General features: G+C 44.4%; 1 protein-coding gene and 1 long non-coding RNA gene across 5 annotated transcripts in view; one reads left to right on the top strand and one right to left on the bottom strand.

Moving 5' to 3' along the window:
• The window catches only part of ARHGEF40 (Rho guanine nucleotide exchange factor 40), a 96485-nt gene that overhangs the window by 19797 nt on the left and 60256 nt on the right, over positions 1–16432 (top strand). For all 4 annotated transcript variants that reach the window (XM_088469868.1, XM_088469870.1, XM_088469869.1 and 1 more), the window contains exons 5-9: positions 3018–3132; positions 4522–4618; positions 5322–5411; positions 6658–6765; positions 13203–13289. In XM_088469868.1, coding sequence (XP_088325994.1) covers positions 3018–3132; positions 4522–4618; positions 5322–5411; positions 6658–6765; positions 13203–13289 — 497 coding nt within the window. The remainder of the gene's footprint in view (positions 1–3017; positions 3133–4521; positions 4619–5321; positions 5412–6657; positions 6766–13202; positions 13290–16432) is intronic.
• LOC148526452 (uncharacterized) lies at positions 807–6614 on the bottom strand. Its single transcript, XR_015878222.1, has 3 exons — positions 6571–6614; positions 4583–4714; positions 807–2151 (listed from the first exon to the last, which is right to left on the bottom strand). It is a non-coding gene; the product is annotated as an uncharacterized LOC148526452 (long non-coding RNA).

The raw sequence follows: 16432 nt of genomic DNA, 5'->3' as shown, positions 1-16432 counted from the left end.
GCAATGAATTAGAAAAGCACTAAATATAAATATAAAGTATAAATATAAAGTAGGAAAGTGGGGAATGTGTAAAAGACAACTAGATTTGGCAAATGGAAATAAAACTTAAAGGGATCTGTATGGAGGGAATGTGGTCATAATACCGACCGCGGGGACACCTATCAGAATCCCGGTGCCAGCATCCCGAAAGTAAGTAGTGGGGTTAGGGGGAGGGTTAGGGTTAGACACTAGGGGGGACGGTTAGGGTTAGGCACTAAGGGGGAAGGTTTAGGTTGTGGGGAGGGGGAGTTTAGGCACTAGGGGGAGGTTAGGTTTAGGCATCGGGGAGGGTGGGCTAGGGGTTGGGAGAGGGGGAGGGTTAGGATACCGACTGACAGGTGTCGGTATCCTAACTCTGTTGGGATGGCAGCCTCAGCATACTGACCGCCAGGATCCCGAGCGCCGGCATCCCGTAACCAATCCGTATGAAGGATCGGCCATATCACCAGACAGAGTACGGAACAACCATTGTAGTTTTCCCAGTGCTTCATTCTTTGTTCAAGATGCTGAAATAGAGTACTGCCTACCAATGTGTACATATTTTGATACACAGTAAAATAGCTGCTCTATTACATTTAATACCAAAGCTGCTATCCACTCAGACATTCAGGTAACAAAACACCACTTTAGATCTGTTTTAAGATGTTTATTACAGGTTTGGCCTGCCAAAATTATAATAATACAGCAGCATTACTACTTACATACAGTAAAGTGCAGCTGTTGCTACATGTTGACAACGTACTCTTAATAGAAGAATGATGTACATGAATTCCGTTCACCATAATAACTATGCAGTCTGTTAGATACTGCAAACAGCATGTTCCACGTTAGTGACTAAAATGTAGTATTTCTCAGTGAAAGTTATTGCTGCAAGAATAAATGTAGCCTGTAAGGTTGCAAGCAGGGACCTCTTACCTCTCTGTCAGTACTCTCACCTCTTACCTATCTGTCTTGTTTTATTACTATGTTTCTTTATAAAATTAAATATTTTCTTCCAATGTTATTTTATACCAAGCTGTGTATAGCAGCTAGCCAAAGTGGCAAACCGTATATTTCTTTTTACAAAGTATAAGGGCGCCTTTGACCTGTTAGATATGTAGTAATGACAATGCTACTATCAACTTTTCTTGCAACTGTCTGCTGCAGCTAGTCTATAAAAATGGATTGAAAAGTAAGGTATAAATTATTATTGTTTTTTTTAAGTTACATTTTATATTTTATAACACAAATGCGGTTCAATAAATAAGGTAACAAGACCTCTCACTGCGTAAATTTCCACCTAGTCCCCATACTTGTCTAAGCATTGGTTCCAATGGTACACCAAGGCACCTATCCTGGCTTAGAAGAAATCAGTGTCAAGCGCCTGAAGCCAGGACATGACGACTTCCTGAACTTCACCGTCAGTTGCGAATTGCTTTCCACCCAAGTGCTTCTTCAATGGTCCAAAGAGATCACTCGGTGCCAGGTCATGGCTGTAGGGAGGATGGTCTGGTACCTACCAATGTTAGCGCTGTAACAACTCACATGTGCGGTTGGCTAAGTGTGACCTGGCATTATAGTGCAGCAATACAACACCTGTTCACAGCAACCCAGGTCACTTCCAACGAAATTGCCGTCTGCAACCGGCTCAATGTGTCACAATAGCAGACAGCAAACACAGTATCTCCCTTGGTGAGAAAATCAACAAGAAGTACGCCCTTGTAGTCCCAAAACATGGTCGCCATGATCTTCTTTACTTATAGATTGTTTTATATTTCTTTGAAGGTGGGGACGATGCGTGCTTCCATGTCATGGATGCTTGCTTCATCTCCGGTGTCACATGATGCACCCACGTCTCATCGCCTGTAACAATATGCTGCAGGAACTGCACTCCCTCCTCATGGTACCATGTGAAGTGCACGAGAGACAATCCCATCCTATTGGTCTTGTGATCTTCTGTGAGTTGCTTCGGTACCCAGCTTGAACACTTTTTCATATACCCCAATTGTTCATGAACAATGTTGTGCACAGTAACCACTGAGATGTTCAGTACGTCAGCAATATCACTATCTCCAATGCCTCTGTCCCTCTGAAACAGACCTTCCAAGCAGTGGTCTAAATGCTCTGGCCTGGCTGGAAATTAGAATGAAATAGAGAACATTACACACGTGAGAAGTCTTGTAACCTTACTTATTGAATCACCCTCATAAATAAATAAAAGATATGTCTTGTATGTGATTTGCTATAAAAATATCAAGAGGACTACTATTTTTATTGTTTATATAGTGCTACCTTAATACACATTACTAAATACAGATCACCACATCAGTCCCTGACCTGTTGGAGCTTACAGTCTAAATTATTTTTGTACAGACAAGAAAGGTTGTCCTGCACTGAATTTCAAAATAGTTATTAAAACCTTCTAATTAAGTAGGTCCCTACTCCCTGTTTGTTCAGACAAAGTAATAAAACATAAAGGGCCAGAGTCACATGCAATGGCAATTTTCACAGAGTTGAGACATCTTTTGGTACTTCGTGTGCGCAAAAATCCCTAGAACCTGGTGGTGCATGCGTTACACAGTGTGGACACACGTCTTATGGCTGTGTTATGGGAGTGTCAATAAAATATTTGTGCACAGAGACACTTCCTCATTCACACTGGAGGCCAGAGTCTGAAAATCTGTACCTGCCATAGGGCTGGTGGAGGTTTTAAAGGTGGCGTATAAAGATGCACCAGGGGGTATTACATGCTCAAAGTTCACGTTTCAGTCCTGGCACATTCATAAACACCAGTGAAGGGATCGGTAGTGGCATTTGCATGCAGTCGCTTCTGCGTCCAACTCTACATAAGCCCCAAGGTTATATTTAGGGCTGCTACTTCATACTCATGGGCAGTTACAAAGGAAGAATGAGTAGTATGTAGGTGGGTGCATTATCAGAATGACAGTGATACTGGGTAATCTCAGGTTACTGACATAACTGCTGTCATTGCTTTGCAGGAGGACTGGACAGGGACAAGAGAGCAATTCTGGTTGTAGCTCCAGCCAAAGCACCAGCAGAACATACCCAGAAAGACCTTCAGGAGGCCATTTTATATCTGTTTTTTCTCCTCAGGTAAAGAAGGAGTGAATGGTGGGGAAAGCAGGAAGAGTAAACACAAAGAAAACTTCAGGGGGAGATAAATACTGGCGTCCGTCTATATCAGGAGTTCACATTTAAACTCAGATTACAGGAATAGGCCCCAAACAAAATGGTTCCTGGGCCCATCACTGGATCCGCCAGCTGTCATTAAAAAACAGAAAAAGGGGTATCTGGCAGTGCAGAATTACAGCCCTCTGTAAAATGACAAAAATACATATATTTATTAATGGAGAACAGTAATGTAGTAGTGAAAGGAAGTAGTGTGGAAGGAAGTAGGGGATTGTGGAAGGAAATAGAAGATGGTCAAAGGAAGAAGAGTTGAAGAAAGTAGTGGAAGGACGTATTGTTGAACACACAATCTAGGGTTAAATACAGCTTGTTCAGTGGAATATACAGTATAGAGCAATATCTGAGTCAGGGCATTAAGAGAACGTGCCCCATAAGATCTGCTTAAATGCGGTAATCTGAGCAGTAAATTGCAGACTTGAAGAGACCAAGAAAGCTATAGTATAGATATGAGTGCCGGGACCTATATTATAGAAATGTGCCTGTGGCAAAGCAATCTATGTCTGTAACTTGGCATTTACATTTTTATTGAGCTTTAAAAGGTGAAGTTGGATTGATAGAGACTTGGATACACAATGGTTAGTGAAATAAATAAAAACTGTATATTGGCTTATGAATCAGCAGGTACAGTGGACCTCATTCAGAGTCGGTCGTTGCGGCCGCACGGTCATAAGGTAAAAGGGGTTGGATATGCAAATGAAGCGCTCGCAAGTTGCGTCGTTAAGATGGGATCGTTAGCTGGACGAGCAAGGGGTGGATGCGGCCGTAAGACTAAAAATATGCCCCCTTCTCGTTCGCATTACACGTCATCTCCAGGCATATAAGGATTAATCGAGACCATCGGGAACCATCGGAGCTGCTCGTAGAGCTTAAGGTTGACCATACCCTCTCTTAAGCACTACGATCTAGTCAGTGTAAAAAGCTCCCATGTCACATGTGCCATGACACTACTTAGTTAATAATGCACTCCCATAAAACGCCGTTTACATAGTCAGGCAGGCCTGCGTTCGGATCTCCACTCCCCCGTTCACAAGCACCTTCCCCTGTTAACACCCACAAACGCCTCATCCTGTCACTCAAACTAACGACCTGGCTGTGTTCAAGGAGAGAGCAATTTCTGATCGTAATAGCTAGTTTGCGCACGCGCATTGCGAATTTTACGCATGCGCAGTTTAGCGAACATCGGTGGCGTACGACCGAGTGGCCGCAACGACCGACTCTGAATGAGGTCCAGTATGTGCTGCGAATTGGTCATAGATGATAAATATATCTAGAGGCTTATTCACTATTTCTCAGGCCTGATCTTCGTGACTTGGGCATGACCCTCATCCTGGATCTGCGAGATTGCACAACTCACCCTGAGACTTTCCTCCAAATGCTTCAACACAGCAAGGTACCAATGTCCTGGGAATAAAGATGTTGGCTGTTTATTTGAGGCCATGAATGTTCTGCCATGCAGTAGTCAGCTGGAAATCATGTCAGTAACTGGCTGAGAAAAAAATAAAGAAAGAGGGTAAGATAGCTGAAGATTGGGCCTGATTCAGAGATGGACGCTAATGCGATTACAACTACGATTTCGCACAGCTCGCAGCTGCGAAAAATAAGCTAATAGCTCCAAATATCACCCGAGCATAGGGACGCCCACTGCTCCCTTCTCATCTGTGTACCTGCTTAAATATCGGTAACATCGATGCACATCAAGCAGCCATCTTGCCCTTGTGGCAGGTCTGACCAACCGCAAATATAGCAGCTCTCCTGACACGCAGAGCTCTCATGCTGTGTAGGAGATCGCAGTGGCTAATTTATGCACGCCTATGTAATGGCATTTAAATGGTCCCACACGCCTGCGTTTTATTAACCACCCCCGTTACCTCTCCCAAATGCTGACTACCTGTCACTCTGCGCATGGATCCTCTGTGTGTACGTAATCGCAAAAACAAATCGCAGCGCATACGCAGTTCAACTTATATTCATGTGAGTGGCAAACAATCGCTCGATTTGCGGAAAAATCGCAATAGCATCTCTGAATCAAGCCCACGATAATCATGACATTGTATTATAGCATAGTATGATGTGCTGTGTCTTTTTTTTCACAGGACTCAGTGCATAAATGTATAAATCGCACCTTATTAGTCTGTGATACTGAGAACCCTGCTACAGATCAGAATGATCTTCCCAATGCACAGGCAAGTATGCAGCTTCCTTCCTTAGTAAATTAAAAAGTCAATAACGGGCGGTACGTACACAGTGATACAGGGGCCTATTCATCAACACTAAAATAACGGTTTTAAGGACATTTTCCTTAATTACATTTTTTAGTATTCATTAACACAGGAGATATCACTGATATCTCCTGGTTAGGTCCATCTGCGTTAATTTTCACACTCCCCATACATCAGTACATTAGTATGGGGATGTAGAAATTAGGTTATTCATCAAATTCTGAAAATTATGTATTTTCAGAATTTAATTGTGTTACTATACGCCACTCTCAGGTGGCGTACAGTGGGTTATACTTGCCTGCTTTCAATGTGAGCAGGTCCTCCCCGGCTCCCTCCGTCGCTCCCTGGTCCCTCCTCCGGCTCCGGCTGCTGGTCTGATAGACTGTGTTCTCCCGGCAGAACACAGTAAAGTTAAAAAATAAATAAATAAATAAAGTAAAAAAAAAATCTTCAGACGGGAGGTCAGGGTCTGCGGCTGCAGCCTGTGACAGGCAGCCAGGTAGGTGGGAGAGGGGAGCGGAAGAATTACCACAGCTGTAATCAGTGCTGCGTATGCGCCGCTTTTACAGATGTAACGGCGCATGCGCAGTGCTGATTACAGCTGCGGTAAGTTAGAGCAGGCAGGAAACCCTATAAGTCACCACAGCCTGCCGATGATACGCAGATTAACCGATGCTGCGTTGAACAACGCATCTCGGTTAAGTAGTGCACAGGGGCTGTGATGCCTCCTGTGCATTACCATATCTGCAAAGTATCGCAACTGCAAAGCTAGCTGAGTGTAGCTTGCAATTACGATCCTTACAGAACCAGGCCCACAGTCTGCTCATCCACCAGAATAAAGAGTGGCATTGATAGCATGTGTACAGGCATGTGACTCCTCATCAGTGTTTCCACATCACAGCAGTTTATCCTGGACCAGGCAGCGTTAGCTTGAGTGGGAGAATGGAAACTTTTCCGTAGAATGGAAAGTCTGCACTTTTATTTCTATTTCAACATTTGGGTTTTCCCTCAAAGCTTCCAATAGACCTAAATATTTTAGAGCAGACAGAAAAATAACACATGAAACCTATCTGCATGCATACCAACTAAAAAATCTATAGTCCTTATAATAAAATGAACCTACTGTCTTCTTTGTTCCCTGAGATACATGAGTTCCAACTACTCAGTCTGTCTGTCCTGGTATTACCATGGCTCTCTTTGTCTCCTGCAGGTTGTGTTGACATCAGAGCTGACACAGTTTGTTGAAGTGGAGGAGCTGCCAGAAAGTCTTGGGGGAAAAAGACCATACATACACACTGAGTGTGTGAGAAGCCAGCAGGTGAGGTGTACATCTGTATGTGTGTCCAGCCTGTATGAGATACCTACAGGACGTGCATAGGAAACTGACATTAGCCATCACAGATAATAAACATGTTTCTTCTGACTGTGAAACACACCGGCACTGATCATATCCTGATTTATAAGTGACTTGGTTAAAGCCAGATGGTATGTAACACAACACGGAGACAAAACATAACCAGACAATCACATCTGGTGTGACGGAGGGTTTCTGGCTCTCATATTTCTAAGTGAAAACATTGTGCACATTTTTTATTAGGAAGAATACAATAATTCATGTTGTAGTTAATAATGTTATTTGTCCTGTTACATAGACACTCTTGTGAATTATCCCTATTTTATCCATGTGATAAATAAATATTTAATGGAATGCCCAGACTTACAGACAAGAAGTTTGGATAAGTTCATAAAGTAGAATTATTCTGCATTGATTGATCACATGGTTGAGGGTGTTTCTTGCACATACTGGCAATTCCGGTATTCAGGGCCATAACTAGGGGTGTGTGACCACTCTAATGGGACCTGTCAGAGATGTCCCTATCACCCCTTATATTTTCACCCCCCCATACTTGTATTTGCCTTAACTATGGAACCCTTGGCAAAAAAAGTCAGGGGGTCATCAATATAAGATCTGTTTGGTCACCGACGATGTACAACTGTTCGTCAACAGCCACTGAGATCTCTTTGCCTACTCTTCATATAATTCTGCGGTCTCACACTACAAGTTGAATACCTCTAAAACAGAAGCCTTAGCTTATGGTTTTGAGCTGACTTCTCTGCTTTCTCTCCAATCCAAATACCCATATTGCTGGCAAACCTCCTGTCTGAAATACCTAGGGATACAAATTCTGGCATATTTACAGGCACCATAACCTGTAACTACCAACCATTACTTAATCAATTCGCTGCTCTCACCGAGTTTTGGATACATTTTGAGATCTCATGCCTGGGGCACCTAGCTTCAGCTAAAGTGGTGCTACTCCCCCAAATCTTATATCTTTTCTGGGCTGTACCCTTTATAACTCCCATGTTAAATTTTATACTATTACTTCAGCATTTGTCTGGAGAGGAAAATGTCCTAGATTATCCAGGGTTCGCCTGTTTCGACCTAAAACTAGAGGTGGCCTCGCTGCTCCTGGGTAAACATAGAAAGAGTGTATCAGATTCCCTCATTGTTTGAGATACATTGATCAAGCTATATGGTGACTTTTCACTTCCGTCTTCTAAGGTTTCCCTATTGGCAGTTTCCAAACTGATTTTAAACCTGAACTTTTGCAATTAGCCTAACCAGTGCCATAATTATGGGTGTGCGACCACTGCCACTGCACATAGCGCAGGGCTCTGTGGACGTCACCATTACCGCCGCATGGCCCTTGCTCCTCTGACTAGCAAGGTGCCTGGAATGGCACAATGCAGCCAGTAACGCTGCGGCAGTGCCGTCTATAGCGACCTTTGGACTCTACAAGCAGGCACACAGCTGCACAGAGTATTTTCTAGATGCTCCATGCACTGCTGCGGCTACAGGTGCTGGCTGGCCCCGCCCCCTATGTGCAATGTCATGTACAGGGTAGATTAAAGCCAGCAGAGGGTACATTAAAGCCCTGTTACTGGGCATAACCAAGGTGTTATAACGGTTCAGTACTTAAATGATGCCAGTCACTTTAAATTGTTTCTTCAGATCTGGGAACAATGGGCCTCATTCAGACCCACTCGCAAGCGGCTGTCCGCTCGCAAGTGGGTCGATGGTGTGCACTGCGCATGCGCACGACGGAGGGAGCTCCGTTGTGCGCATGCGCCAGACGCGACTAGCGAAGGACTTTCCTTCGCTCGTTGTGTTTGATCAAAGGGGGCGTGCTGTCGATGTTGATTGACAGCACGCCCCCTTTGGTGGGCGTGCCGGGGGCGTGCCTGCCAGACGGAGGCGTTCCCATGGGAACGCCTACCGTCAGAAGCCGGCCCCACTGACATCACTAGTGATGTCAGTGGGAGTCATTTTGGCTCTGATAGAGCCAAAATCACTCCAGGGCTTGTGGTCGAAAACCCCGACCACAGGCTTCTGGTCGCACTGGCGATGGTCGCGATGGTCAAGACCATCGCGACCATCATCCTGCACGCTCGTATGTGCTGTGGGTGGTGACCCACAGCTATACGAGCGTCCAGGAGGACGCTCCATTTTTATGGAGGACTGCCCTCATTCAGAGCGAGCGCTCTGCTCAGAGCGTCCGGCTCTGAATGAGGGCCAATATTCCATTTCCACAAGCGAGTTTTATAAAAAATAAATAAATAAATTGCACCCAGTTTATGTAGGTGCAAATATACTTCTTAAAGATATCATACTATCTACACATTAGCTCTGTGTAAATCAATATAAGATGCATATCAAAGAGGTGTGTTTATCTTGCATCTGAACCCTCACACTGTAATCTTCCTCTCTACATACATACCCAAGCTGTGTACATGAGCAGTGCCTGAAATTTACACCAAGACACATTTTACATCCCACAAATGCACTTACCCAGGCACATAGTGCATGCCCTGTCACTCTCTACTGCAAAACACAATTACTACTTATGTCACTGCTGTTCAATCTAATGCTTCCACTCACTATATCATGCCTTATAGTCATCTACTGTTCCATCACCTCAAAATGTTATCTTTCCTTCTTTTGTTCACTGCCTGTATCCCACCAGCTCGTATCTAGGGAGTGCCATTACCTATATCTGCTATGAAGCACACTATCTTTACCATGCCCATGCCTTTCCCTGCCATTGCACCAGGCTCACTGCTTCCATTCCCGCATTGTTTGGTTATACTACTCCCACTTGCCAATCTTTATCTGGCACTGTTTGATCTCACATTGCCAATAATATACAACTGTCACCTATACATTGCCAATAATGTACAACTGTCACCTATACATTGCCAATAATGTACAACTGTCACCTATACATAGTGGAGGCAACCATATTGTTGGCTGAACCCATGGTCATGAGACTGCAGCCCATCACTTTAGTAAGAACCAGTGACATCCCTTAGACACAATGGGGGAGATGTATGAAGGGGCGATATGGGAAAGAAGTGGTATAGCGCATGTTCCCCCATGTATTAATGTGGGGTTCGTTGTTAAATGATAGGGACGCTATGCGCCTATAGTATCACAGCTTGTATTTGTTTTAAACCCCAGTTTAAGTTATTTGTGCTGTATGACAATATAAAAATGTCTAGCAATAACAATATAATTTCAGATTTTACTATTATACCACCTTGTTTTAGTTGTTTTAACATACAAACAAATGAAGGATCTCAAATTAAAATAGTAGTGTTTCAGTTTAATATCAATAAATGAAACAGTTGCTTTTTCTGTGTGCATGTATATATATATATATATATATATATATATTCATATTTATTTAAACTATGGATCATATTTTACTCACAAGTGCCACCTCTGCTGCATGGGACGGAAGGAGGGATGAATAGATAGCTATGGATATAAAAAGTACTTTAGGTGGCTCTGTCATAAAACTAAAAAGAATATATAATGATTTATCTAGTTTACCACGGTGGCCATTTATGAAGCAACAGCATTGTGAGGAGAAAACTCCTTCTCACGTGACTACTTCTTCTCTTATTGCTGCTAAGCTTATTATTGCTGCAGATGGATTTGCATGGCAATTTGGTTTCCCTTGTGAAGAAATAATTGTGTGACTATGCACTTTGAATCTGCAGTTGTTCTGTATACAAGATATCTGTCCTTTCTTAATGGTCTGTCACCATATATGCCTATCTGCAATACTGAGTGTGTTCCTGACGTTTCGTGTGGGATTTCCTCTCACCTCTTCAAACTCAATTTTTAAAACTCTGAGCTTATATTTATTCCCATAGCCAACAGATATCTCTATATTTCTGAACATTATGAAAATAAACTCTAATTTCCAAGCTTGCAGCTTAGTTCTCATCCTTAACTCAGATCTGTCCCCTGCTGCTCACATCGGAGTATATTTACTAAAGTGCGGGTTTATAGAAGTGGAGGTGTTGCCCCTAGCAACCAATCCGATTCTAGCTATTATCTTCTAGAAGGTGCTAGATAACTGATAAGTAGAATCTGATTAGTTGCTATGGGAAACACCTCCACTTCTATAAACCCGCACTTTACTAAATATACTCCATCCAGTCTGTATCAAATCCTGTTACATTCTGTACAGCTAAGAAAATTGCCAGAATACGCACATATCTCACACAAGATGCTGAAAAACTATAATATATGCACTTATTATCTCCTACATTCACTATTGCAAATCCCTCCTTACTGGTCTTCCCTAAACACACTTTCATCCCTACAATCTGTTTGGAATGCAGCAGCTCAACTAATTTTCCTTGCAAAACATTCTTTTCCTGCTGCTCCGTTCCATCAGTCCATACATTTGTTGCCTGAATATTACTACATCAACTATAAAACACTTCTAATAGCATACAGAACCATTAATATAACTACACAAAAATACGGGATGTAGTTATGGTCTCATTCCCGACAGTGGAATCCTGGCAAGGGATTTAACATATGAGTCGAAATACCGACGCCTATGTTAATCCCGATGCAGGAACGCCAGCCCGGACGAAGTTAAGTCCTGGGCGTCCTTAGTGTTAGCCGCGGGAGGGTGGGGGAGATAGAATTAGGGACTCTAGCGGGGTTAGGGTTAGGTTTGGGTGGGGGGGGATTAGGGTTAGGCACCTCTAGGGGGGAGGGTTAGGGTTAGGCACCACCGGAGGCAAGGTTAGGTTTAGGCACCCCCCTGGGAGGGTTAGATTTAGGGTGCAAGGAGGGGAGGTTAGGTATAGGCACCCCTGGGGGGAGGTTAGGGTTAGGCACCACTAAGGGAGGGTTGGGGGGGAGACAGGGGAGGTTAGGGTACTTACCTGCCCCAGTTGGGATCTCCTCCTGTCGGGCATTCGCTGTCGGGATTTAAACAGTCGCCGGTATCTCAATCCCATTCTTAAAAATACATCTCTTTCCTTTTCTCAAAATATCCCCAACTTAATGCCTGTGATACTCCTCAAGAACTGCACCTCTCTTCCACAATTATTACATACTTCCATTGCTGATTACAGGACTGTCTTCTGGCAGCACCCGCACTCTGGAACTATGGACCTGATTCAGACCCACTCGCTAGGATGCGTTCGCGTCATAGTACATGTCACCTGGCTTGTTTTTACACTGAAGTGATCGCAGTGCTTGCGGCAGGGTATGGTCAACCACAAGCATTGCTATTGCATCCGATGGTACCTGATGTACCGATGGTTGCATACACTTCCTAAACATGACGTGCGCAAGTGGGCGTCTTAAGACAGGCAGGTGGGCGTCTGCATACACAAAGTGATCGCACGCCAAGACATAGTGGGCGTGCTTATGCCTTGCAGTTTGATCGCCTGCATTGCCATCACTTAGCTGAATTTGCATACGTTGGGTGCGAGCGTACGCATCTAGCGAGCGGGTCTGAATGAGCTCCTATGTTCCTTGTACAGTACAACAAGACTTTTCCCTTGTCTTCAACCTTCAAGTGCTCCCTGAAAACTCCTCTTTTTAGGCTAGCTTATCAAATTCCTGCATCACCCTCTTATTCAACCTAGCCTCTGCTATCCAAGTTCCATCCCATTTCACACAAAGGGCCTGATTCAGACCCGCTCGCGAGCGCTGAGCGCTCGCAAGCAGGTCAATGGTGCCCTAGTGCGCATGCGCACGACGGAGGGAGCTCCGTCGTGCGCATGCGCGAGACCCGAATAGCGACGGCCAAGCCGTCACTATGGGTCACGCACCAAACCCCCTTGCTGTTGATGGTGAGTGACAGCACGCCCCCTTTGGTGGGCGTGCTGGGGGCGTTGCTGCCCAGACGGAGGCGTTCCCATGGGAACGCCTACCGTCTGGGGTCGGCCCCACTGACATCACTAGTGATGTCAGTGGGAGTGCTTTGGCTCTGATAGAGCCAAAAGCACTCCGAGCTTGCGGCAGCGAGACCCTACCGTAGGGTCTTGACCATCGCGACCATCTTTTTGGCCGATCGCATAAGCTGTGGGTGGTCACCCACAGCTATGCGAGCAGCCAGGAGGCCGCTCCAATATTAGGTAGGAGGGCCCTGATTCAGAGCGAGCGCTCTTGTCAGAGCGTCCGGCTCTGAATCAGGCCCAAAGTTACATTCATTCTCTTTCTATATGCAAATACCATCTTACCACTGACTGAATGACAAACCCCCATTAAGCACTTTAAATGGGGTGTAACCACTTTGTATGTCTATTAATAGTCTTGTGTTTTTACCCTGAATGTAAATCACTATACAGTGCACTGCTGCTATATAATACATGTTATTATTAATAATAATAATAATAATATCTCTCTTATCTTGGCTTCTTTTGCTCATGCAGTCTCTGAGCAGACTCCACTCATTATGTGCTGATGTGCTTCAATCACTGGAGAAGGTGACTCAAGATGTAGAAGCTGACGTCACTGAGGTCAGTATTCTATTTAGACTTTGACTTGTAAAGTATTCATTACCTATAATACACAAGACATTACTAATACAGCAAAATAAAAACACAAAGGGTACAAATGTTTACATTTACAATGCTAGACATATTAATTTGTGCTTTTTAACCCTTTCGCTGGGGATTAATATAATTTATATGGCGCCACAAGTGTTCCGCAGCGCCTTATAAAGTACATAAACATATAGGTGACCAGTGACTTACAGTACAATACAATATTACCAGTTATTAATATAGCGCACATATATTCAGCAGTGCTATACAGAGAATATTTGGCCATTCACATCAGTCCTTGTCCCCAGTGAAGCTTACAATCTATGTCCCTCATTCAGAGGCGCTCGCAAGAAGCAAGCGCTCGTTCTGAATGAGGGCGGCCGCTTTTTTTTTGAAGTGCGACCTCCCGGTCGTTAGGTAAGCTGTTACCACCCACAGCTTAACGACCGACCAGGTTGATGGTTGGGGCTTGCGACGAGACCCTAAGGTTGGGTCTCAGCAGCCGCAAGCCCCATGGAGCTTCCTGCTCTGAAAGAGCAGGAAACTCCCCACTGACATCACTGATGATGTCAGTGCGGCCGCCCACAAAATGGTAGGCATTCCTTAAGGAACGCCTCCATCTTGGAAACCACCCCCCGGCCCGCCTACAAAACGGGGCGAGCTGTCGATCAACATCGACAGCCGCCCCTTTTGCAGAGAGCTCCAGAGTCGAGAGAGTTTTGTAGAGAGCCCCGGGGCTTGAGCAAGCGCAGTGAGGCCGCTGCACGTGCGCAGGGCTAATTATCGACCCGGTTGCGAGCACATCGATGCTTGCGTTCGGGTCTGAATGAGACCCTATATTTTCCCTACCACATGCTCACACACATACACATTTTTGTTAGGAGCCAATACAATACAATGCAGGACAAGGATATGGATAATATACATTGCTACATTAGCGACCATAACATCCAAATACCAAGTGTTAGGTGCCCTAGTGGGGAGTAAGAAGTAGATGAAAGTAAAGTAGGGAGAAGCACAAGAGGGTAGAGGGCCCTGCTCGTAAGAGCTTGTGGGACTAGTCCTCCACATATATAGCCACAAGTTTTGGTTTTCACAAAGTTTGCTGCTTCAATGTTTTTAGACCTTTTTGTTAGATGTTACTATGGTATACTGAAGTAAAATTACAAGCATTTCATAAGTGTCAAAGGCTTTATTGACAATTACATTAAGTTTATGCAAAGTCAATATTTGTAGTGTTGACCCTGCTGCAATTTGCCCTGGCATGCTGTCAATCAACTTCTGGGCCACATACTGACTGATGGGCAATGGCCACCCATTCTTGCCAAATCAATGCTTGAAGTTTGTCAGAATTTGTGGGTTTTTGTTTGTCCTCCCGCCTCTTGAGTATTGACCACAAGTTCTCAATGGGGAGTTTCCTGGCCATGGACCAAAAATCTTGATGTTTTGTTCCCCAAGCCACTTAGTTATCACTATTGCCTTATGGCAAGGTGCTCCATCATACTGGAAAAAGCATTGTTCGTCACCAAAATATTTCTTGGATGGTTGGGAAAAGTTGCTCTTGGAGGATGTTTTGGTACCTATCTTTATTCATGGCTGAGTTCTTAGGCAAAATTGTGAGTGAGCCCACCCCCTTGGCTGAGAAGCAACCCCACACACGAATGGTCTCAGGATGCTTTACTGTTGGTATGACACAGGACTGATGGTAGCGCTCACCTTTCCTTCTCAGGACAAGCATTTTTCCAGATGCCCCAAACAATCTGAAAGGGGATTCATCAGAGAAAATAACTTTACCCCAGTCCTCAGTAGTCCAAACCGCAGTACCTTTTGCAGAATATCAGTCTGTCCCTTTTGTTTTTACTGGAGAGAAGTGGCTTCTTTGTTGCCCTTCTTGACACCAGGCCATCCTCCAAAAGTCATCGCCTCACTGTGCTTGAAGATGCACTCACACCTGCCTGCGGCCATTCCTGAGCAAGCTCTGCACTGGTGGTGCCCCGATCCCGCAGCTGAATCAACTTTAGGAGACGCTCCTGGTGCTTGCTGGACGTTCTTAGGCACCCTGAAGCCTTCTTCACAACTATTGAACCTCTCTCCTTGAAGTTCTTGATGATCCGATAAATTATTGATTTAGGTGCAATCTTACTAGCAGCAATATCCTTGCCTGTGAAGCCCTTTTTGTGCAAAGCAATGATGACTGCACGTGTTTCCTTGCAGGTAACCATGGTTAACAGAGGAAGAACAATGATTTCAAGCTCCACCCTCCTTTTAAAGCTTCCAGTCTGTTATTGTAACTCGATCAGTATGACAAAGTGATCTCCAGCCTTGTCATCGTCAACACTCTCACCTGTGTTAACGAGAGAATCACTTACATGATGTCAGCTGGTCCTTTTGTGGCAGGGCTGAAATGCAGTGGAAATGTTTTTCTTGGAATGAAGTTCATTGCAATTAATTGCAATTCATCTGATCACTCTTCATGACTTTTTAGAGTATATGCAAATTGTCATCATAAACTGAAGCAGCAGACTTTGTGAAAACCAATACTTGTGTCATTCTCAAAACTTTTGGCCATGGCTGTACAGCTAGATTGCAGAAGAGGAGCCCTTTTTGTCCCCATTGGTCCAGGCAACTGATGGGAACTCTCTGCAGCCAAAGAGGATGGCTATCGATGGATATAAACCATCAGTGACCGGTGGTTTAGCCATCAATGGCAGATATCCAATGGTTCTCCACCATCGATGGCACAGAGACCCACAATGTTTTTTTTTCTCAGCTTGGCTCAGAGTCACAGAGCCTAGTCTCGCGCCGACATGACCCCCATGAAGCCCCTAGCTCTGATTGTTCAGTAACTAATAGAGCAGGGATAACCATCGGTGGGGCAAAACCATCAATGGTTCTTTGTCGATTGTTTCATACCATTAATAGCTAACCACCAATGGCCAACCCAACTGCAGCTGCCGAAACCATCATCGGAAGTGCCGCCCGTGGGAGCCTGCATGTCTACAACACTGTTTACAAAAAAAAAAAGAGTGTTGGGGGGAAGGAACTATAAATCCCTTTATCTCCCCCACCATACATTGTAGACAGATGGTGGAACCCTCGTTTGAAAGCATGGAGTC

Source organism: Taudactylus pleione, unplaced genomic scaffold, assembly GCF_031769625.1.
Source record: "Taudactylus pleione unplaced genomic scaffold, aTauple2 ptg000095l, whole genome shotgun sequence".
Classification (NCBI taxonomy): Eukaryota; Metazoa; Chordata; class Amphibia; order Anura; family Myobatrachidae; genus Taudactylus; species Taudactylus pleione.
Note: the sequence above shows the minus strand (reverse complement) of the source record. Positions and strands in the feature narration are given on the sequence as shown.